Source organism: Coturnix japonica, chromosome 2 (assembly GCF_001577835.2).
Source record: "Coturnix japonica isolate 7356 chromosome 2, Coturnix japonica 2.1, whole genome shotgun sequence".
NCBI classification, from domain to species: domain Eukaryota; kingdom Metazoa; phylum Chordata; class Aves; order Galliformes; family Phasianidae; genus Coturnix; species Coturnix japonica.
The window spans coordinates 3,957,693-3,982,424 of record NC_029517.1 but is presented as its reverse complement, the minus strand read 5'-3'; the positions used below and the strand labels follow the sequence as shown (position 1 = coordinate 3,982,424).

At 44.5% G+C, this 24,732-nt stretch overlaps 1 protein-coding gene and 1 long non-coding RNA gene across 5 annotated transcripts in view; one reads left to right on the top strand and one right to left on the bottom strand.

The window, feature by feature from the left end:
* The window catches only part of CTDSPL (CTD small phosphatase like), a 64,472-nt gene extending 52,191 nt beyond the window's left edge, over positions 1-12,281 (bottom strand). For 2 of the 4 annotated variants that reach the window (XM_015852919.1, XM_015852920.1), the window contains exon 1: positions 11,042-11,081. In XM_015852919.1, coding sequence (XP_015708405.1) covers positions 11,042-11,066 — 25 coding nt within the window. In that variant the 5' untranslated portion in view covers positions 11,067-11,081. Of the gene's footprint in view, positions 1-11,041; positions 11,082-12,107 lie in introns of those variants that run through there. The other 2 variants (XM_015852921.2, XM_015852922.2) reach the window with 2 other exon arrangements.
* A 559-nt stretch (positions 12,282-12,840) lies between these two features.
* LOC107308796 lies at positions 12,841-16,165 on the top strand. Its single transcript, XR_001552918.2, has 2 exons — positions 12,841-13,084; positions 13,397-16,165. It is a non-coding gene; the product is annotated as an uncharacterized LOC107308796 (long non-coding RNA).
* The last annotated feature ends 8,567 nt before the right edge of the window (positions 16,166-24,732 follow it).

The following is a 24,732-nucleotide window of genomic DNA, read 5'->3' as shown; positions in this document are numbered from 1 at the left end:
GCTGTGCATACCTGCAGGATGAGACAACATTCCCAAATATTACAGCATGAGGTTCACAAAAGGAGGAAGGTACAAAGCAGGGACTCGAAGCAGGATTCTAGAAGCATCACTACCACTAAGTTAGTGCATTGCAAGCCTGACAGTCTGAGCTCAGACCTTCAGCTTGGGCAGGGTCTCCCAGCTCGTGCTCTGCTGCTGAGAGCAAAATGAGACCCAAGCCACTGGAAGTGCAAGTAAAAAGAAACTTAGAAAAACATACAGACGCTTTTAGATCTGAAGAGGCTGTGGAAATTTAATCTTGCTATGAGCACAGTAAATGTGTGCCTCCTCAATATTCATGCTAAGAGAGAAAGATTCTTGCTTTTTTAATGGGATGCAGACTTAGGGCTTCTTGCACAGCGCCCTGGACTATCAGCACATGTGTGGGATGAGCTCCCTTCGAATCCCACTCCAAATACTCCTGGATTTCACACAGTCCTATTTCTTTCCTTCAACAAGAAGCCCCTCCTCATAACTAAATTCAGGCCTCCCTTCAGCACTTGAGAAGAGCAGGGAACTGGAAGTTTGTTACAGCATTTCATAAGGAACTTCAGAAAGGATTGTGATATTGCACGTACGCTTAATTTAGTAATAGATTTTAGAAACCTGTCATTTATAGAAACATTCAAGGGCAAGAGCAGACAAAAAACACTGGTGCTACTCACTCAGGAAGGCAGCTGAACAAACACATCAGAGAAGGAATTAGAGGAGGTGCTATTTTATCAGATTATATTGCGGCTTTTAGGTTTGTTAACATCGTATGGGAGCTGTGAGCAGCACCCAAAAGGCTCCCAGAATAATGCAGCCTTTCCATAACCCTCTATATTGTTCTGCTGGCTGCCTAACAGACACCAGGAGAAGTTTCTCCATGTGCAGAATGAGCCCCTGCTAATGGCAGGACTGCCTCTATACAGTGACATGGAGGTCCCAAAGATCCCACAAATGACACCTTGAGTGTGTTGTCCAAAGCTCAGCAGCCAGCAAACTGCACAGTTCTTCTCCACAACAGGTTAAGGTGGTAAATCAATCCCATGCTTTAATAACTTCTGGCTAAATCAGCATGGCCATAAGCAGAAGCATGGGTGGACTTCCAGCCCCAAGTCCTATTGCTCCCAGTGCTCTCCAGAATGGTTTCACAGCCCAGAGCCTGTTTTAACAGCCACCCCCAAGGCTGCTAAACTTAGAGAAGCACACCACCACCACCACCCCCCATGGGAAGGTTTTGCTGAGTTTTCCCTCTTTTCCTCCTCCTGTTCCAAAGAGAAGGCTGAAGAGCAGCAGCAGTGCTGTGTGCCAGCCGCACTGCACGCCCATGCTGCAGACTGAAGAGCTGAAGCCAACAATAAAACTGGGATTCTGAACCCCAATGCACTTAGTTGAATCCACAGAGAACCAATGGTTGGGGAAGTGCTGCACGTGCTCCTCTGCCTGTTACTCTGTGATGCCTTAGGACTGCTGAGCCTGGGAACTCTGTGATGTGGTCCTGAACATAAGAAGAAAGCCACCTGGCTCATCTGTGCACACACAGCCATGTGCTCATCCTGTTTGAGGATCAAAGATAACTTTAATCAAACAGCTGGAAAACTATTTCAACGGCATATCAAATAAGATGGAGGATACCCTGACCTTTATGTTTATCAAGCAAAGAGAGGAAAATTCTCCTGGTTGCTGTGCCTCCCAGGTGCTGAGCACGTTTCCATCTTCCAGTCCTGAAGACTTCCAGCACTGCCAGCCACATTTTGCCTGAGGAAATTCTAGCAGATATTGAAGCAGAGCACTGTTTAGGACTCCTCCAAGCAAGGTAAATGACTGTAATTAAGACAGCAGTGACAACTGAAAGCTTCATTTCCAAGTAGAATATTGCAAACCAAACAGCAATACAGCATCGCTTTTGGTCGTGCACTCACAGCAGATGGACAGCAGAACATCTGGCTCAAGCTTCTCAGGAAGAAGGATAGAAAGGCTGAAAAGCTGCACGCAGGTGGTGTTTGTGAACAAACAGCCCAAAAAAGCCACCCCAGCCCACTCACAGTGAGCGCACAGGTCCCAAAGCAGCTCCTGGCACCATGCAAGGCAAGGTTAATTGCGTGCGGTCTCACATCAGCAACCAAAGGGGCATATTTGGGCACCCAGGCCAGAAGGTAGGTCGTACTACACAAGCACGCTGCTATTTTTTCCTGTTATTGTTCCAAGGATTGCACTGAGCCTCTGGGAAGGGATATGAATAGAAGTGATGTTTTCCAGAGGGAAGGATGCGGGTGTTACGCTCTGCCCAAACACTGCTACAGAAGTACCTTCAGGTTCAGGAACTCCAAGCTGCTCCTTTTAATTGCAATGCATTGTAATTCTTCTAGGGAAAAAAAACATAGTGACCTCTCTAGCAAATACCTGCTGCTCCCTTTCAATGGAACAGATGATAAGCTGGAATGAAGCATGTTAGTTTTCAACTCTCTTGCTCTTTAACATGCCAGCTGCTCACACAGACACTGATCCATGTGAACTCCACAGAGAATATGTTGGTTTTTTGCCATTTTGTATGCATGAGATTGATAAAGAAAGCATTTCTGAGTCCAAACAGCAGATACAGGAAGACATCCTCAGTTTATTCTATTGTAGCAGCCAACTATCCAACCTGAAGAAATGCTGGAACATGAAATAGGAAACAAAAGCTGAACTGCTTTATAAGACATTTGCCTTCTGGACTTGGCTATCTTCTGTACAACTGCAACCTTTTATCAGCTATTTAACTGAAAATATAAGGTACAGATTCCCAGAGAATCACAGCTGCTATACACATATGGCCTTAATTAAAGTAAGAAAGCCCATTTACTCCCATAAAGCACTTCCCAACAGCCAGTGAGCTGACTATCACCTAACCAGCTATTAAAAAGGTGAAAACCGTGACCCTGTTTTCCAGTCCCAATCATTATCCATTCAGAACAGAGACCTTATTATCTAAACCAGAAATCTTTAACTGACCTTATTAGCAGAATGGGAGATAGGACCATCTGCTGCTTGGGGGTTACCATACAAATACGACCTATCGGAACTTAAGGAATCACCTTCACAATAAAAACACAGATCTAAATCTTTTCAAATACATTTATTTCGTAAAGCAGTGTTTTATCTGTCTTTGGTATCACAGAAGGAGTTTACAGAACAAAACCCATGCTACTCATAGGTTTTAGGACAAACACTACTCAGACAAAGGTACATCCTTCTACACCCTGGTACCTCACTTATCAGAGGGTTGGAGTGAGTTTGGTCTGTACAAAACACCAGGTTAACTTGCTGAGAATCACACTGCCACATCCTTCTGAGCATTACCCCAATACACCCTCTCACACTGTCACGGTTGCTTTCCTTTCCACATCTTCTATCTCTGCTATTCTTACTGGATTTGTATCGCCGTTGCTTCAGTCCCCTGGAACACATGAAAGTTGCTCTTGCATCTGAGGCAGGTTTCGTCTGAAAGAGTTTGTTTTCCTTCCTTAAATAATACTATAGTTCTGTAACATGAGACAGCAACAGTATTTAGTTACTTAAATCAAGACAAACGAGTTTCAAGTACGGGATAGAATCCATCACCTCCAACACAAGTGAGGCAGTGACATTTTTAAGACCTCTCAGAGCTCACCTACCTGCCAAAGCACTGCTACAAAGGTCATTCACAGAACAACGTGTAAATACAGGAACGAGACCTGAATGGATTCCTGCCTCACAACTGCCAGGTCTGATCTGTTAACCTTGCTCCTGTCACGACAGCCTTACAAAATTACATCAAGCAGTAAGAAGAAAAAAAAGCAACAAAAAAACCACCAAACAAAACAATCTGAACATGAGCAGTGAGCACGCTTTGCAGCAATCCTAGTTAGAGTTGGTTGGGTATCGTATCTATGCTGTTAGCATCCTTTTCAGCACAGGCAATAAAGATTTGCTGGAGGCTTTCAAACTTTTAACAGGGCACAGTAAATTGTATTTGAATTTCAGGGCGCAGCTGGCATTGAAGTTGTCAGTTTTATCATGATAATCTGGAAACAAAACCATTTCGGTATTCAATACACTTTCCAATTAACAAAGACATTTGTTGGCCTTCTTTTTTCAGGCTTCACTTTCATTCTCCATTAAACTTTGCCATTCCTTCTTCCTTGACATCTCAACACAAGAAGGAACCTTCCAGAAACACACGAGACGTGATGGAAAAACAGGAGCCCCGCAACCAATGTGCTCATGATAACCCCGATTAAATAAATCCACTTAAAATCTCATTCCTTTGTGGATAAGCACTTTACAGACCTCTACACTGATGCAAATTGTTTTACAGTTATGTTGTAAACCCACCTCCTTCTGGGACTTTTCAATTGATGTCAATTTGTAATTAGCAAATGAATTGCAATGGAGATTGCATTCAGCACTCTTCCCCTTTTCTTTTTGATTCCCCAGTGAACACAAAACCCCCCTGCAGCTTTCCAAAACTCACTGATTCTCAACAAAACCAGCTTCATATCGGCAGAGCCATGAGAACTGGCTGGTGGCCAATGGCTGATTTGGCCTAGAGTCGTCTTCCAGCATTCCCAAACACATCACAGAGAAGCTGCTGCTATGAGTTCACGAGGAATGTCACTTCAGATCCTTGACATATGCAGTCACTACGTGAAGATACCTCCTCCTCCTCCTTCCCTGTCTGGCAGATGACAATTCCTATATTGGAATGTGACTTGTACCTTTAGAACACCTGATGGCTGCACCATGTTGATCCTCAGCATCTCCCACAGCTTCTCGTACCAAAGCCAACCCACACACAAACAGCAGCAGCACCAATTTCTGAGCCCCTCCGACTTCAGCATCACCAAAGCACAGGCAGGCAGCTGCCACTAACTTAAGAGGAGAGGATAAACAGGCAAGAAGTCAAAATAGAGCAAGACAGATAAGCTGGGATAAATGATCAAACATCTTCCAGCAATGAGTCACTACTGACCCCTCCTTCATAGAATCATAGAACCAGCTTTGGTGGACAAAAAAAAAACCAGTAGCACATGCAAGCAATTAAATGCATGTCTGCAAGAACCAAGCATTAAATCCACAGCTTTACATTAACCCTGAAGAAGTTACCTGTCCTGATTCCTCCACGCTCATCACTGTACCAGCAGCTGTGCAGATGATGACTGTCAACCTGCTGCCATGCTGTATGATGCCAGGAGTTCATTCCTGAGCTCAGGACACGTCCCCACCTCCACTCCAGAGCCAGGAGAAACTCCATGCCATGGAGATGTAAGCCTTGTAACTAATGAAATAGGGGAAGTTTAGGTTTTCACTGCTGGTTCCAGCACTCAAGGAAAGGGCAGGATTTTTTTCTGCTGCTCCACTGGGAACCATGGGCTACAATTCAGGATACAAGAGAGCTTAGAGGATGGGGGAGAGCAGGGAAGTGACTAAAAATCAATACAGCGCTTTCCACCAAGAAAATAAGTAGGCCCTATATGACTAGCAGGGAGGAAAAAAAAGCACTGAGAGAAGTGACTGGCCCATTACCCATGAGAGATGGCCAGGCTTGAAACAAAACCACCAACACATATACCATAAATTCAGGTTTACGTACATCAGCAGTTTGTTTCCTGCAGAACTGAGCTGAATTTTGACCAAAAATAAAAGAATCTGGGGATATTACATACACAGGAGGTTTTGGCATCCTTCATTTGGGGGTTGTTGTTCTTCAGTATAAAACACAGCCTGCAGAATCTTACTTGCCCCTGTCCATCAGGCTTGGAAAACACCAATAGAGATTCAGAGGAGATTAATAGTTCTATTAGGGGAAAAAAAATATCTCATTTTCAAAACCCAGCATCCTTCAAATCCAAACCTACCATATATTTATTCAGATTTAACTCCCAATAAATTCCCTAGATAATAGAATTCTAGTTTCCAGAACAGCCAATCACTTCTAATAACGGGGTTTCTGTTCTTTCTTTTCTAAATCATCCTTTATCATCTTGTACAAAGAAAATAAACTGTGGTGCTTTTATGTAAGCAACCATTTTGATAATGCAGAGCGAAGCCTACAAACTTCATGCAGGCCCAGCAGTGCACAGCCAGCTTTTTCCTAACTAAAGCTTGTATCTTTATCCCTAATACCTATGTCACAATGGTGCTGAGAGGACCAGACTGTGTGAGATACATTTAGATTTACAAATTCTTTTTGTCTTATAGCAAACGCTAAGAATAAACAAAAGGCCAAGCTGATAGGACAGCAGGCCCGCCCGGAACAGAATGTTACCGTTCTATTTCCAAGTTACTTCTGCCTTCCACATTTGTCACAACTATGTCCATTTTACATCTTAACCTCTCCACGTAAAGAGAGCTCCCATCAAACTCTGGTAAAAATAGCATTTACAGGAGATGAACATTTCCAACATGGAACTCTTAAAAATATCGCTGGCTACATCACAGACCAGGAGGCACCTTTCCTTAGCCCATGAGAGCTCTGAAGATACAACAGGGCTCAGCCCCACCACTGCATGGCTCTCCCAGCACCATCGCACCAACCCTACCTAGAAGTATCAGCATCTTTCCAAAGAACAGATGCACAAAGGGGACTTTTCAGCCACGTTTCCACTTCTGTAATGAATCACACAATGTGCAATCCTCACCAGCAACGCAGATGGGGTCTTCAGACATCACCCACAGCCAAGGATGTGCTCAGAGCAGGATGGAGGCCTCACTGTGGGCCTGGAGCATCTACAAGACCCATTCCCCATCCCACTGCTGGGCTCAGTAGCCCTCAAGAGCCAGGAGCTCTTACCTTCCACTCTGCCCCTTGTCCTAATGCAACACCGCAAACCTGACTCAAAGTCATCCAAATAACATTAAGGGAATTCTCCATAGGGTAAGCTTGAAGTAAATCACTCCCAAAGTTCACATTTCCATACCTAGGACTGCCTGAAATTGGATTTTCAACAGAAAAATAACGCTGATCAACAAACATGGAGGAGGCCGCCAACAAATCCTTCTAAGGAACAAGTTACACACTGTCACAAAACAAAGGCTTACTTGTTTACAGGATGAATATTGAAGATTTGACATATACAAAATACACGGGCCAGAATTACTTTGCAGCTACTTTTGCATTCGAAACAGTAAAATACATATTAAGTGTTGTGTGGCAGAAAGATGAGCCTCAAAAAACAGCTAAAGCCCTCTAGCAAGCAATGGGAGCAACACCTCTCATCAACGCTGACCCAGACAAGCGAGTTTCATCCCTCTTAGCTTTCACTTTCCCAGCATTTTCATGCGGTATCGCTTGAAAGAAACAAACTTGGACACGTTATCCGGAAGCTGCTTTGCAACGTGCAGATTAAGTTCTGAGAGGCGAAACGCGGCTCCGATCACGATGCATTGTAGCGATTATCTCCGAAAATGCTATTTGCATTTCTGAATGCTGAATTGAGCAAAATGTAGGTCAACTTTGTTTTGCTTTTTTTTCTAAAGGCGTGGTAAACTCCTCAACGCTCAACTTCAATTGCTGCATTGAAACGAATGTGAAATGGAGTTGGCACGCAGTGGGAAGAAACGATAGAGCTGCAGCTCACCGACACCAACTCAATAGCAGATATTCATGCAACCTACCGTTCACGTTACTGCCTTGTTAGCTGCCACCTTAAATCAAACCTTGGGTTACTGCAGGTTACTACGGTCTCCCAGGAACATAAAACCTACTGTATGGTTACTCTGGTTTCATGTAACAGCTATGTCATTAGTTAATGATTTAAAATTTTACCCTCCGTGAGCAATTCGCATTCCAACGTGCTGCCGAAGCGGTTTCCATTTCCAGTTCTGAACGCTACTTTAAAGTCAAAAAACCTGTGGATAATACCATATAAATTTCTTGAGACAGCATCCCAGGAATACCGATATATCTTTAGATCATAGGACATAGAATGGCCTGGGTTGAAAAGGGCCACAATGCTCACCCAGTTTCAACACCCTGCTATGTGCAGGGTCACCAACCACCAGACCAGGCTGCCCAGAGCCACATCCAGCCTGGCCTTGAACGCCTCCAGACGTCTAAATACTTTGAATTCTGATGAAGTAACGACAAAAAAGCTCCTAAATATTGTTAATATATTTCCAAAATGCGTCTTGCCACAGACACACTTCATGATTTACTTCGGTTGTGCTCTCAAAACAGGCTTTTACCTTTAGATCTTAAGCACTTGCCATTTTACAAAGTAGTACTGCCTTCATTGGTTCTGTTCACAGAATCACAGAATGACCCGGGTTGGAAGGGACCTCAAGGATCACATAGTTCCAAACCCCCTGCCTGGCAGGGCCACCAAACATACACATTTACTAGATCAGGTTGCCCATGGCCCCGTCCAACCTGGTCTTGAACACCTCCAAGGACGGGGCATCCACAACCTCCCTGGGCAGCCTGTTCCAGGGCCTAACCACTCTCCTAGTGAAGAACTTCCCCCTAACATCCAACCTAAATCTTCCCTCTTTTAACTTAAAACCATTTCCCCGTGTCCTGCTATTGTCAGCCCTTCTATGTGTCTTATCTGTTCTGTATATGTTCTGTTTGTCTTATCAAGTTCTATTAAATAAAAGCTTGCCTGCTTGCAAAGGCATCTTCAGTGAACGACACTGGTCATTAAAAACAACCAGCAGTGGCTTAGGTTCCATTCTGAACACTTCCCAACTGCTTCATCATAGAAGAAAACACATTTCTGTAGCCATACCAACACACTCAGGTGTTCTATATAACTTAAAATAGATGCTCAGCTGACTGACAAACGCAGCCAAAGTCAGGAAGGATGGATGTGAAGGCAAAAATCTGAACAGCAGGGTCTGAAGGACCTGTAGGACCTGGTACCTGCAGAAGGATTGGGCTGATACTGCACTGCTCCCCACCAGCCCCATGGAAGCACCAGGAATTTACATCAGCTATGAAGAAGAAATTAAAGCCCATCAGGGAATTACATTTCTCCCCATTTCAGTGCTTCAGATTGCTCACATAGCGCTTCCAAATAGGAGAATAGGTTTGTTTTTCAGAACCGATTTAACAGCTTCAAGGCCAGAACCCTCCATGAGCACTGCAGGCACTGCAAAGCAAGCGCTGCCATCATCATAAAGCACAGTTGTAGCACCTTTCAGCTTTCACTCTGATAGACAACTAAATGCAGTGCACCACCGTGTGGCAACACATTAAGGAATGGTTTGTGTGCCAAGAGCTGTTTTTTTCCACTTTCTGAATTTTTTGGGGGTGTTTGTGAAGAGTAAGTAACAGCTGCCTCTCCGTATTAATAAGCTTAGTAAGTTATCACAGCCTCACTTATCTCAAAAAACATTTTTAATATGTCTGGATTAGCCAGAGAATAGTTGGGACGTTTATATTTATAAAGCACAATATTTACTTAAAAAACAGAACTGCTCCCTGGTGAGGACACAGCTCTTTAACTCCTGCCAACCATGTTCCCTTCCACTGAAGGGACTGACCATAAGCGTATACTGTGCATTAAGCTCCTTTTAAAACATAAATATGTGCTAATAAAAATAAATCAAGCTAAACGCCGAACTCACGCTTGATTAAAAGCTTCAAAAACACCTGGAAAAAAAGCAATCCAACACTCCAAAATATGCACATGCATTATTGAGTAGTTACTCACTGCTTAAGGAGAAGAAAAAGAATCATTTGGCATAAGAAACACTGATGGCAGCTCCAAAAATCTTATGGTATAGGATATAATGATAATATAATGATATAATACCTCAATTCCTGAAGCCATTCCCGGACCAGATTTCTGCAACCCGGTGCTGAATGCAGGTTGCCATGGGGCTAGACAGCTTCTCACACAGTACAATGCTACTGTAACTCACTGTATCACTAAATTGCAGTAAGCACAGGCTCGGATGATACTTGTATTAACTAAACACAGTTAGTTCAGGGTGCCTGGATGGCCTGTGAGCCATTTTATACCAACGTGCTCAGGCAGAATCAGCCTCGTTCCTCATTTCAGCCTCGTTTCAGCTGCCACTGAGAGCCCCTCCATTCATCACCACAGCTCTGGGCTCCCAAAAGCTTGGCCCAAACTTCTGTAACAGAGCAGAGGGTGAGGTGACACAGCTCAAAAGGGACCACAGTGGGTCTCTACAAGCTGCAGATACCCCAAGGAGAAGGAAGACCCGTAGCAGGAGCAACAAGGCAGGCAGCAGCACAAGGGGCTGGTAGAGCTCCTCTGCCAAAGTTCCTACCATTGCATGCTCAAGGCTCACCGCACAGCACGTACCACCATGCTGCTAAGCAGTCAATCTGTCCAAAGCACTCACTTAAGACTACACTTAAAATAAGATAAAGGAAAACCCATCTTCCTCCTGTACCACACTCATACTCTTGCCTGTTCAACTTCAACTACCCTCCTGCTGCTCTCCCCAACCCACCCATGTTTGCACGCAGCCTTCAAGGCCCCTGCTATGTAATTAAAGCCCATCGTGATTTTTCTGCTCCAGACAAACCAACAGCAAGAACACAATGCATCTTATGCAAGTTACTGCATAGTTATGCAAGTTAGATGCATCTTTTCGATACACAGAGTGGCTGGTTGCACTCGAGCCACTTGTTTGATGTGGATTCTCAGCCTTATTTTGAGCTGTCAATTTTTCCTGTTTCTCCTTTTTTTTTTATATTAAGGCTTCGACCAGCTGTTAGCAACGCTACCCAAACCCTTCCAGCACTGCAATAACAGGCTGTTAAGACCACGGCACCATCTGAGCTCTATGTGACATAAATCTGCTCCAAAGCAGCCTTAGGAGATGTCATAAGCAGAGCAGCAGCGCCGTGCTCCTGCAGCCACCCCACACTCGGTGCTGCCAAAAGAGAAGAAAATATCAGTAATCTCCAGGGATAAGATATAGGTCTTGGAGTGCCACTTCTCAAGCAATACAAATTAAAGAGTAAGCAATGTAAGAAAAAAAGAAAATCATCTTTTAGTTTAATGGGACACCCCACCTTCACGCCACAATGTTTTTGACATCCATCTCCATCCTCCTTTTGCAGGCAGCACACATGAGATGAGCTCGCAGTGTCCTGGTGGGAGCCTTTGGCTTACCAGCGAACAGCAGCAACTTCTGCAGCTGCCCAGGACCCCCTTGCTGTGAGCCATGCAAAAATGGAAGGCAGGTTTGAGACGTAAACCTATCAACCTACCACTTGGAGACCACTTGGAGATCTACCACCATACCTATGCCAGATAACACCACCACAGCATTGGCACGTGAGTAATTTCTGCCTTTTTTCCCCTGCTTGCACAAACCTACAACACCAAAACCATTCCAAATGTAGGACTCCGTTCACATCAAACCTAAAGAGGAACCTTCATCCCACCAACACGCTGTAAGGACGCAGCCCAAGACTCAGCCAGGCTTCCAGATGGGAAGGAGGTGATGGCGGACTGATGGCTCTAAAGGAACAGCAGCTCCTTTGGCCGAGCTGGATCCATCTTATTTTGGAGCAAAATACCGCCTGGATGCAACGCTTTACGCAAGCAACAGCTGTTGATCCACCCAGCCATTGGGATGGCCAGCTTTTAGAAGTCGCCTGCATTTCTTCCAGCAGCGAGCAGCCTTTAAATAAAAACACCAATCTGAAAGCTACATGGATTCTCATAAGCAAGGAAAACAAGATGAGAGAAAGACAGAAAGTGGGAAAGGAGGGATCCCAAAGAAGAGGGATGAAAACACTGAAACTGAGATCTCAAAGCACAGATCTCAAAGCCAGGGAAGGTACCGACCCCACGCTGCACAGTGACAACCTGCCAAACTTCCATCCCCACCTCGTGGAACAAAAGCCTTCTATCCAATTAAGCCCCGATTCCAATCCGTACCCCACACCCCAATCTCTTGGCAAGTTGTGGGCCGTATCCAGCCCGTAGTGCCCCAGCAAAGCCTTCCATCCCACCAACAGCACAACCTTCCATCCCACCAACAACAGCACAACCTTCCCAGCTCCCCAGTTTGGGGGGGAAGGGGGTGGTTAGGAAAGCCGGCTGCTCCCCGCGCATTTCTCGGCCGCTCACCTTTATCCTGAGCGCAGGACAGGATCTCCTCCTCTTTGGGGTTAGTCACCTGGGTGATAATGGACGGGTTGTCCATGGAAACAGAGGGAGATTTCACCTGGCCGTTTTCCCTCCCGGAGGCTTCGTGTGTGCGAGGAGGGGGGCGGTGAAAAAGGGGGGGGGGGAGGTTGGCAGGCGGAGGGAGTTGTTTGTGTTTAAAAAAAAAAATAAATCAATACGCAGATTTAAAAAATAAAAATACTAAAAAAAGGAGGGGAAAAAAAGAATAAAAATAAAAAAAAAATCCCAAAACTCCTCCAGGAACGAAGCCAAGAGGACGGGCGGGAGGAGGGGGGGGGGGGGGGGGGGGGCAGCCCCACACTCGGGGCCCCTCCGGCCCTACCACCACCACCGCCTCCTCCCGGCGCCGATTCCCTGCGGAGGAGGGAAGGGGGAGGGACAGGGGAGGGGGAAGGGGAAAGGGGAAGGGGGGGGAAGGAAAAGCGAGAGGAGCCCCCCCCCGGCACCGAGAGCTGCCCCGTCGGGAACCGCTGCCCACACTAAAAATCCCCTCGGTTCTCCTCAGGAGCCCCCCCCGCCCTCCTCACACCGCCCCCCGCATCCACCTGAGGCCTCTCCTCCTCCTCCTCCTCCTCCTCTTCCTCCTCCTCCCCCCTCAGCGCGTCCCCCTGCACAGCCGCCCCGCTGCCTCCATGCCCGCCGCCCGCTTATCTCATCCCCGCGGCTCCCCCCTCCCTGCTCCCTGCTCCCCCCTCCTCCTCCTCCTCCTCCTCCTCCTCCTCCCGTGGTGCCTCCGAGCTCGGCCGAGGAGGGAAACGCGCTACGAGGGGAAGAAGGGAGGGGAAAGGGGCCGCTCTGCGCCACAGCCCGCCGCCACCGCTCGCAGCCTGTTAGCGCCCCGCAGCCCGGCCCCGCCCGGCCCCGCCTCCGCCAACATGGAGGAGGGCGGCGGGCAGCGCCCGGGCCCCGCTGAGCGGGTAAACAACGAGGCGGAGCTTCGTGTGTGATGGAGGAGGGGATTCGTGTGGGGGGAGGAGAGAAGGGGCCATTGTTGTGGGTTACAAAAGGGGGAGGTGTTAGATCAGAGGGGGCGTGGGAAGGGGGTGGGGGCGGAGATGAGGATGTGAGGGGCCCCTGAGGAGGCCTCGGAGGGGTCTGTGTGAGTGTGGGCTCATGTCAGGGTCTGACTGGAATAGCAGTGTGGTGAGCTGAGGTTAGAAGTGAGGAGCTGCCTACTGAGATTAAATGATATATGTGTTTTCCAATAGAGTGTCTTAAAACCTATCCAGGAGTACCCAGCTCTGACGTGCCAGGATGAGGACTGTGCTTCTCAGAACCTTAGAATGGCCTGGGGTTGAAAAGCACCACGATGATCATCCAGTTCCAATCCCCTGCTATGTGCAGGGTCACCAACCAGCCCAGGGCCCCATTTAACCTGGCCTTAAACACCTCCAAAGATGGAGCATCCACAGCCTCCTTGGGCAGCCCATTCCATTCAATGTATGTACACACATATAGCTGCTCCCATTGCTTTACCAGCAGGCCTGGCCTGGAGGAGTTCATCAGAACTGTAATAGTGCCCCATTGAGTTTCTGGGTCAAAATACTTGCAAATCTGGACTCTTGTTTCACTCCTGGTCAGTATATTCCTACAGTCAACATATGTAAATGTTTTGCTGTGCATTTTCATATCACTGCGTTGGTTTATTGCAGAAAAAATGCTGTTCCACATCTTGCTGTGTGTTCTCTCTCACAAACCTAACACTCCCTGAGCAGCAGCACATGCAGAGATACCAGTATTGCAGGTTTCTCAGACTTGTATTTTAGGTTTGCCCGCCTAGTCCTATGACAAACACTTGCACGGGGAATGAGTGCAATGCCACTGCTTGCACTGCATCCCGCTGTGCAAGTTTCAACCTGTTGTTTAGCTTTGGCTTCTGCAGACAAGAGTCTCGCAGTTGCAAGCAGTCCCTTACGGGTTAGATCGGGCACAGATGAATGGGGTTTAGAACACGTTGGCTGGTGGAATCGGTCCTCTTAGCTGCAGAGGCTGAGAGCTGCTGCTCCTAAGCCATTAGGAAGATTTATCGCAGCTTTAGCTGTGTTGTAATCCAGCAAGTGCTTGATCTTTTACCCGCCCAGACACTGCAGGCATTTTTAATTATCCGATGGTTAATTTACGTGGAAGCTTTTGCTGAAATAATAAATTCATACCTCTGTTGTTATTCGCTTCTATATCAACGTTTATATTTGGATAAACCCGAGTAGCTTCCTACAAAGTGGTTGATTAAGAGCGAGTTCGAGAACCATCCAGCACTAAAAGCATCTGTTTCTGTGCATGGAAAGGGCAATTATAATGTATAATAGGAGAACATGTGCTGCAGTGCTTCTTTCCTATGCAGGAATGAGGAGGTACAAACATCTCATCTGATGAAAGGTACATTCTGCAAGGCCAGACAAATGCAGTTCTCACCCCACGCCGGTGTTTTATGTGTGCATTAAATGCTGGCGAGTTGTTTTTACAAAGCACACTGTAAAACTCCTGTTGAACTACCTGTTTACTCATCTTTCCTGAATAATTTCCTTTGAGGGGAGCTGCCACTTATGGTGAAGCATAATGTGGAAATAGGGTGAGAGGCCGTGCCAGGAGGGGATGCATCTCCTCACTCCCATTCATGCACCAAGACTTCAACAGAATCAAGAGCAACCCATGCAGTTTCCTTTCTTTGCTTTCGAGGCACTCTGAAGCACATACGGGATCTTCCATCTGTGATTCTTTATACATTGCTTGAACTAAACCCTAAATAATCCTGTAGATCCATCTCCATTTTATGGATTGGAGGGTGAGGCGCAGCCAAAACAAGACTGTATTGGAAATTGCAGCCTAAGCTGGTAAGAGATTCAGATTTCCATCACGACTCCTGACATTTGTCCTTGCCCTTAGAATGTGTCCCCCCTTGCACTGCCACGGGATGTTTTATAATAGGAGAGAGAGAAAAAAAAATGCTTTTTAGCAGAACTGTTCTACATTAAAAAGGAAGCATTTATTTTCATTGATATCAGCTCAGTGAAGGCTTGACCCTGGGCTCACAATGGGAGTTTTATCCTTGACTTTAATGGAAGAACAATCAAGGTCTCATGATATTACATCCTAAAGAAAAGGAAAATACCACAGTTTATATCAATAAGACAAATGCTTCCCAGTTAGTGGAAGCTCCTATAGTCTTGCAATACATGGTTTATTAGATTGATTAGATGTCTTCAGCTATTAATCAGTTTTGGCAGCTGTTTATGGCTTTGTATACTTCAAAGTAATGGAGATTATCTGTTAATTATCTCACTGCAGCCCATTCATTGTTTCCTAAATAGTGCCATCACAACAGTAAATTGCAACAGTAAAACAGTGTCAATGCAAACTTATGGAGTTCCCATTTTTATGGTGCTTTCATAAAGTTAACACAGTCCATTTGAAAAGTCGCTGTTATTTCAACATAGTGACCTATTTGATGGGGCAGAAGAGATTTTGATGAGAATACAATAAAGCATTAAATGCACCGAGGCTCTGCTTTCACTAAAGTAAAACACAGACTATTCCCTTATGGAATGTATGTATGTGTAAGAATTAACCTAACGCTTCTTTTTGATCACTTGCAGTTTCACCCAATGCTGTGAATCCTGAAGATTTTGTGCTTTTAAATGCAATGTATTTCTTTCTTTATGAGAAATGAGAAGGCAAGACTAGTGTTCAGAGGATAACATTGCTATGCCACAGGAGGGTAAAGGAACACCAAATAGACCAGAAGAAAGCAGCTGCTTTTTGGATTATCACCCGATCTGGCAGCAGTTCATAAAGTAGTGGTTGCGTAACAATCTCCATCCTAAGTCCCTTTTTCCTTTGCTGTAACTATACGTCATTTTATGAGCTGTCTGTTTCAGGCTGAGTCTCTTTGGAGGAATTGGAAGTACTGTCAAGCCTGGAAAGATTCATGCTTTCAGAAACTGTAACATAAATTGTTTCCTTCCTTGCTCTGAAATACAATGTTGTTGGAGAAAAGATAACATAGAATATGTTGGTTCCTATTTATTTAGTTATTTTTAATTCTCCTTGCCTTCCTCTGACTGTAAGCTAGCAGAAAATGTAGGTTCTTAGTGTGTGTTAAACTAGTGCTGGAAATAAAGCCAACTTAACTTCTTTTGTACAACCATTAAGTTTATATTCTACCCAGGCTCCCCATAGACTTCTATTCCAGAAACTCAGATTAAGGAACCCAGTGGAGACAAGCCCCAGTTGTGCCAGACACCAGACACCCACATGAGAAACAGTGCCTGAAAATCACTCTAGTCAGTGTGAAGCAAACATATAATTAAAAAGCCTGTCCATAATATTAATGCTGGGTTGAACTTAACTGATGACCAATAGATGGAAGGCTTGGTGTAACTCATCACCTGGTGACCTACAGGTGACATATCCAGTCCTCCCTATTTGCTAATGGTACAGTGTTGCAAGAGAGCCTGCTTTTTTAATTAATTAATTAGCAACTCAATCATGCTCTGGCCTTTTCAGCCAAAGTCTCCCATTCATTGGGTGTGCTAATTGTGTCTTCTGCTTCTTATGGTCAAGTTTAAGCAGCCTGCTGCTGCCCTAATATGCTCATCAACATCTTGGAGCTGGAGGTCCACTGCCACCAGCATTCAGCAGCAGCGATTGCCTTAAGGGAACTCCCACTCAGCCAGAACTGGCTGACTCAGGGCAACTACTTAGAATCCTTAACCTAGATAACTTGGCCTAGAACAGATAAGGGTTTACACTGAATCTTTCAAGCTACAGAAGTTATAATCTCTACCACAAAACACCTCAGGAGGCAACAGCATCTTCACGTAGTGCAATTGCTTGTCTGTCTGCAGCATCAGACAAGATCTACGCTATAAGTTTTTGTTGGTGGTCAGAGATGAGAGGTGGGAATTCTGTGTCATCAAGGCTCCACAGTGGAGATATGAAAGAATTCACTCCTAATTCTACTTCAGTTCCATTTTAGCTCAGCAATAGAATATGCTAAAACTTGGTTTTGCCTTTATCTGTGTACCCATTACGAACACTGTTCTTCAGTATCCTGCTGCATCACTTCTATGGATACAGCGATAGAGGCCTGGTTTCCTTTTTAGTTCTACTGGTTGTCAGATAGTTAATCTATGAAATAAATATAATAACAGCTAACGTCATGTAACGGTTCACTGACTATTTATAAACCCTATTAATAGCTACTGTGGAAAGCCTGGGACTAGGTTTTATAGAGCACTGGGTAACTAGTTACTGCACATTCCCCTGAGGATATGTTGCATCAAGAGTTGCAGCTTATCCTTTCCAGACTAGGTCATGATCATCTCAACTAGCATTCCTTAATTTGGGGCAATTTGACTTTGTGTTCTTAGTATTCTTTCTGTGATGTGATTGGTTAGCAATTGATTTTGCTCTGTGACCGACACTTGAGAATGTCCCAATTCATTTCCAAGGAGAGGCCATATAACTAAGCCCTACCTACTGTATCAACTCAGGTGGATGTCTGATGAGCTGTGAGAAAGTTCTTGACTCATGATAGGACTGTGGATAAAAAAGACTTGACAAAGGCCTGAAACAGCTCTTAACAAGGACTCCAAGTCATTTTAGCACAGTATAGTAGTAATTTATTATAGGAGTCGCTGTACTGAAATAATCATCAGCTAGGAAATAAAGCAATGGTATGAATAAAGGTAGCAGAATCTGGCCTTATTGAGTAACAGAAAAGGAGGAGTGAGGAACACAAAAGCTCTTGTGAGTATGATGTGCAGTCATCTGAGTGAAGTGATGGTTACAGTAGGCAGCTTATTTTAAAAAGGAAGAAAGAAAGAAGGAAATAGACTTTTCAGAAGAAAATCCTGCTTTGGGAAAATAAAGCCAAAACAATTAGGAACTGCAATAGGAAAAGTCCTACTTAATTTTATGCCATTCATTTAAAATTGCATAAATGGTACCTTAGCTCTTGGCCTCTTGCCTAGAAAAGCACCTGAGAACGCACCATTGCATCATCACTGAGAATCTATTGGGCTTCTTTTTTTAATTACAGGCTGGCTTTTGAAAGGGAAGGGGTTTGATTGATGAAGGCTGATACTAGACCTAACTAGTACTGAATGACTACCACAAGAAATGCCTGAAAACCACAACTTCTCTTTGAAGTCTTTGGAGTTATCCTTACTTGCCATCCCTGTGACCATTTGCATGGTTGAAATTTTGTTCACACGGCTGGTTGCGGTGCATCAGAGTGTCAAGAATGTGTAAAGGTATTTCTGAGCTGGTGGAGCAATGGCTGGAAGTAGAGAAGAAAGAGTTAATATATGAAGGAGATTATTTAGATGGAGGAAGTTGTAAGGCAGAGAACAGGAAAATGAGCTACAGAAATGGTATGAAATAGGAAATCCTCGAACAAAAGCTCCCAACAACCTTCAACACTTCAGTCCTACTGACTTGACTCTGGACCGTTTCCTGCTGGGGCAAATATGAAAATTGAGGTGATCTTCAGCACCTTGTTGGTGGAGAGCTGCAAAGAAACTTGGTGGCATTTATTGAGGAAAGGAGCTTTAAGTGTTAGAAATTCAGAGCTAATGTAGAAGAGTTCTGTGACTTGGCAGCTGGGATGGCTTGGACAGGGCTACTGGGTGAAGAACCATATGGAGAGCTGGGATCAAACAATCCTAGTGAATGGAGCTCAATCCAGTCAATGGCCGATCACCTGTGGTGTCCCCCAGGGCTTAGTCTTGGGGCCAGTTTTGTTCCATGTTTTTATCACTGATAAGGGGACCAAGTACACCCTCAGTGAGTTCACAGGCAATATCAAGTGAGGCAGGACTGTCAATCTGTCTTGGGGTAGGAAGGCTTTGCAAAGGGAGCTCTTCAGGCTGATCAATGGGTTGAGTGAGCCCAGTCTCATGACATTCACCTAGAATAAATGGTGGGTTCTATGCTTGAGTCACAACAACCCAATGCAGCAATATAATTGTGGGGAAGAGTGGTAGAAAGTTGCTCATCAGAAAAGGACCTGGTTGAACAGGAGCTAGCAGTGTGCCTAGGTGGCCAAGAAGGCCAAGGGCATCCTGACCTGCCTCAGGAATAGTGCGACTAGAGAATTAGGAAAGGGATTGTCTGTCCCCTTGTACTAAACACTGGTGAGTCCTCACATCAAATATGGTGTTCACCTGAGGGTCCTTCACTACAAGAAGGCTGCTGAGGTGCTTGAGTGTGTGCAGTAAAGCTGATGAAGGGACTAGAAAATGAGTGTAAGTGGAAAAACTAGATCAAATGTGGGGAAAAGAGAATATAATTTCAAGTGGAAAGAATAATTAAGCTGAGATTACACAGGCAATTTCTGTCAGCGTTAGGAATACCCAATTCTAACTCTCCAGTCAGAGAAGATACTGTCTTGTTCGGTTTTGAAAATTCACTCAGTAAATACACAGGAAGAAATACTGTGTGGCAAGTGATGTATTGCTCCCAGAAAATGGACGGAGACCATAATTCCTGGTCCTATCACCCACCCATCAGAAACAGAAGCACTGAGCGGCCCCCTGGGTTGCAAAAGCTCAGCACTCTGAGCAGACACAAAGGACTCATGGAGCGTGTGCTATTGCCTCATGCAACCACAGTGCAGTCATTTGTTAAAAGGGTGCCAAGTGTAAAAACGTAACTGATGCTGTGTCAGTGGGTCAGTGGGAAGCCTCTGCTTGTTTATTTTTGTAGCCACCACCGCCCCAGCAGGATACTGCTGAACTGAGATTCTCACATAAGCCATTCCCCGCTTGAAGCCCATCCCAAGCCACCAGCTTAATGAGTGCCATTGCTGTCATTTGCAGCTAGCAGAGCCTCGGTTGTAAATGCAAGCAAATAGATTGTGGTGTTACGAACCGAAGATGCGTAGGCAGGCTTGCCACAGCAACAGACTTCACACAGTTGCAGAGTGTTGACTGCTTAGGATAACGATATGCCATGCTAATTCAATTAATTGGTTCTACAGCTCGGTTGAAAGATCAACCCATGAAGTACAAATATCTCAGGCCAAACAATGTTTTCTTGTCTATCATGGGTGAAGTTCTCTGCATGTGATTGTTTTCCAAGTGTTCATCTTGGTTCTCTCAGGTGTTTTTCTCCAAGCTTCACATGACAGCTCTTCCATATTTCAGTTTCCCATGGGTCAGCAACTAAAGGATTTTCTTTGCATGCTGGCATTGCATTCGGCTGGGGAGATATATATGTCTGGTTATGAGCCAAACTGGTATTTAGGGACAATCATACAACTTCAAAACAGTATTGCAATGTGTTACACCAACCACCATTCACAGTGCTTTGCCCCTGGCTGGTCATCCTGCAGTTCTGTGTACCAGAAGCATACTCTGCTCTGTTTGCAAAAGGAGAAGACTTTGAACTAACTGCCTGGTATTTCGCATGAAATTTCCCCTTGGCTGAAGGCCCTATGCAAGGTCTGTGTACCATTTAAGCTCTTTATGCATTAGCTTTTACCAGAATAGTTAAATAATGAAGACAGTCTGTTGGCCAACGTATTGATAAATGAATTACTTGGCTTCCATTGACTGCTATTTATGTGACTGTGTGGTTACTATTCGGAAGTATTCATGCAGCTTCAACTACATGTGGAAGTTCCTGGGTCAGGGGGTAAAAGTACTTGTGTAGAGAGCTGGGTTTTGACCTCCCCAGGACCTCCCCGGCTCTCTCCCCAAGGAGGAGTTGGAGGCTGAGAGGTTGTGTTGTATTTACTGGCTGCCTGGGCCTGAGACAAAACCAACAAACAGCTCGAGGACACCTGCTTGACCCACACCGCTTTGATGTAGAGAAATAAAACTCTGCCCCACAGAGAAAGAGCTGAAATCTCGCTGCTCTTGGGAATGTTATTTCATTGCACTTGTTCAGTGAGTTGGCCTGGTAGCTCACAATTTAGAAACCCTAGAGCATTTCTGAATTGTGAGGGAAGTACACTATTCATTATCTGCTGTCAGGCATTCATCATTCCAGTGTAAGCTTCAATCCTCTCATCAAGATGCAGAACATTACTTATGACCAGTCGCAGGCCATGAATAATGGCTTAACGAAATGAACAGTTCTCTAACAATTCAAACTCGAGTTTGTTAATCAAAACTATTCAGATCCAGCTTCTGGCACCCCATCACACACATATGCACTGAATAACACCTTCCCCTAATGCAATCTCTTTGGTTTTCATTGCATTCATAGTTTAACAAACTTCCCCCCTCCCCCTTTATTTTTGTCTGGCTGACCTCACCAAACAAGCTCACAGAAAAAGCTGGAGTTTGCCTCCCTCAGAATAAGCAGTTCTTGTCTTGTTCTGCATTAGCACTTCCTGTGCAAAACCACTTTGGCAGTGATGACAAATCTGCACGCCTTTTCCTCAGCTCCATCAGCTGGGATATCCACACCGGTCAGCAGCTAAGTGCTGCCTAAAGCTAAGCACTGATTTAAACACATCTTTTATTCTTTATGTGGGAAAAGTAACTCAAAGTGACACATTCTTTATGGGACCTTTTGCACAGCAATAAAATATCATGACCATATTCATCCATGAGTGGGATTATGCACTGTTCTAGTCAACCTCCCAGCTGAGGTTTCACACCATCAGCAGTTCTTCCCAGTATATTGCCAAACATACTTAAGGCTCCTGGAAAGTGGAATATACTGATGTATGTGCAGCCCAGTCCCCAAGCATTCCTCTACAAACGTTCAGAGCAGCTGGTAGCTCTAGCTCTCTTCCCCAGCCGTAGGAGGCTTCTTACATTTTTGCTATTCTGAACTATGCCAAGGAAGCTGGTACTGCATTTCCAGAAGCAGAGATTGATTCAGTTGGCACACTTCATTTACAGAGAGATTTCTGGGTAGAAAGGTAAAATCCTGGAAATTCTTATCTGCACATTCTGTATCCAATACTATCTTTGTACTGTAAAGCTCAGCTTTGGCACTACATATATTAGGAAAGACCTCTAAGAGTGGTTTCCTAGCTCTGTTCTTGGGCACGTGATTGCTTAGCAGATGTGAGGGTGGTATAATATGACCAGAGTCCTGATTGTATTCCTACTTGCTTGCATTCCTTGGCAGAGAATTCCAATGGGATTCTCAGGGATGTAGGTACCCAGCTTCCACTGTGGTCAGACCCTATTATGTGTTTAAGCAGAACTCTGCATTCTACTGTATGTATTCATTTCTAAAATCACTTTCAACGCACCATCTTCCATAGCCAATTCTTCCTTGGGGCCATACTGTGGGAAACACTCGCAGTAGTTTCTCCCCTGGAATGTGCTTCCCCATGTGATTAAATGTCAGTCTGTTTGTATGATTAAATTGGTGCTCAAAAGGAGGGAGAAAAAACCCTCTAGAGTTGTGTTGGAGGATCTCTTGATCAGCAACGGCTGGTGCAGGGGAGGCACAGTATGCACTGGTTTTTTTCCAGCAGATCATGGTTTGAGGCAGTAGCTGCAATGAGTGGGAAGGAACGAGTGAGGAAAAGAGTTGGAGAGGAAAGAAAAGGCCCTAATCTAGAGGGAAGTCAGGGTGCTTACCTCACACTTTCTCTCCCTCCTCTGTCTTGCATTCACTCTTCAAGATCTCATCCTGCCCTTAGCCAACGTCTTTGGACGTTGTATGTTTATTAGAGAAAAGAGAGGGAAAAAAATGCAACCCAAACAACATTTCAGCTTCTCCAGCAAAGTTTCTGTTTTGATTTATTGAAAACTTGTCCAACCAGTTATTTATATTTCATCTGTGAAAGACTCAAAAAATTTCATCTGAAACAGAGATTTCCATGGAAACGTCCATCTTTGATGAGATGTCAACCCTCAGATGTTTCAGCTGAAGAATTTTGTCAGTTCTGGCAGAAAAAGGGTGGGGAGGGGGCAGAACAAACAAAGAAGAAAGCACGCAGGAAAACATGCAATGCTTCAAGTTAATGGGCAAAAATGTCAGCTGGTGAACTGCCATAAAGCCAAAAAAGTCAACCAGTCAACCCAAGTCAATGGAGCTATGCTAATTTGCAGAGGATCTAGCCTTAGATTTTAATAAAACCAGCCTAGCAAGCTCTTTCTCCTCTTGCCCATCCTCCTCCCTTTTTAATAAGCTCTCAGTCATACTTGGCCTATCCTTTAATAATTCACCCTTCTCTCTTCACGATCCTTCTTTCCTTTCTGGAGATAATGGGCTGGGATTTTCTGCTCGCAGCCCTCACAGAAATATCACAGGCAGGTTAAACTGCACAGCTGGCTGCTGGCTTCTGCCATATCCCTTGTGCCTCTTTCTGGACTCTAATATCAACACTCTGTTTGGTCCTTGCTTAGACAGTGCCAACTGACTTTAGTGGTATTTGCTATATATTATGATATAATGTATTGTATTGTAATGTATAGATCCTGGGATAGTGAAGTATTAAGCTCAAGGAGCAATCAATTACTTTAATGTGAGTTTTGTGCACACTGTTGCAGTTCTGGAAGGCAGATCTATGGGATAGCTCTAGGACACAATACAGCCTTTGGAACAAGAGACTTTTCTACAGCGGAAGTTACTATTTCTTGTTCTTGCTAAGGGCCAAATAGATACTTAAAACACAATTGGCAGGATGCACATTAAAACATGGATTTTTTTTGTTGTTAAGTGTAACTACAGTATATAACAATCCTTAGTAACTGTTCAATCCTAAGCAGCCTGAAGGAAATACTTGGATGATATCCATTTCCAGAGCTGCAAGTTCCTTACACTTTTCCTTTGAAGTCAAAATCCAAAATACTGCCTCTGTCCATCCCAGCAGATTGCTTTTCTTAACCTACTTCTAATATCTCTGTGACCACATCCTTCTTTCTCATCTACTTTTTTTTTTTTAAACAAAACCTCCCTTTCAGACCTTAGAAGGCTCATGCATCTTTATTTGGAAGATCCTGGTAGAAAGAGGAGCAGCACCTGATTGTCCCCTGTATAGGCAAATATTTCTGAGCCCCCAGAGAATCTGTTTCCAGTGACATATTTCAAATGCTTCAGTTTGCTCTACCAGATCATGTTTGTGTGGAGGAGTGGAGATGCATTGTGAAGTCTGGGATCTCTTCTCTGCTGATTTTTAAGAAGCACATCATGTGGAGCGCATCCTGTCATCTGAATTTCAGCTCAGCATCTCGACTGGCATTCTTTTGTAATGACTTTTCCCTTATTTGATACATTTAATTGATGGTTTTTTGTATTTGTTTCCAAAGAACGTTGCTTTAATTAAACAATTCTCTGCTCTACGGGAATTAATACTCATCATGTATATGGCACAAAAGGGTATGCGGTGAAGATAGAGAACAATTACGGAGGAGAACTTATGAGAAAGTGATTATAAATATGTAATGGAGGAAATAGACTACAAGGAAATTAAACAGAGAAAATTATGAGCGAATAATTGGTCTCTCAGTAAATAGTAGCATTCTTTCAACAGCCACTTGAAGTGTTGTTAACCACTCAGTATTTCAAAACATTAACCACTCTTCTAGCTAACCAGCTCTTTGCTATCAGCAATGGCTTGCTTGGGTGTTGCTTTACTGTTTTACAGTGT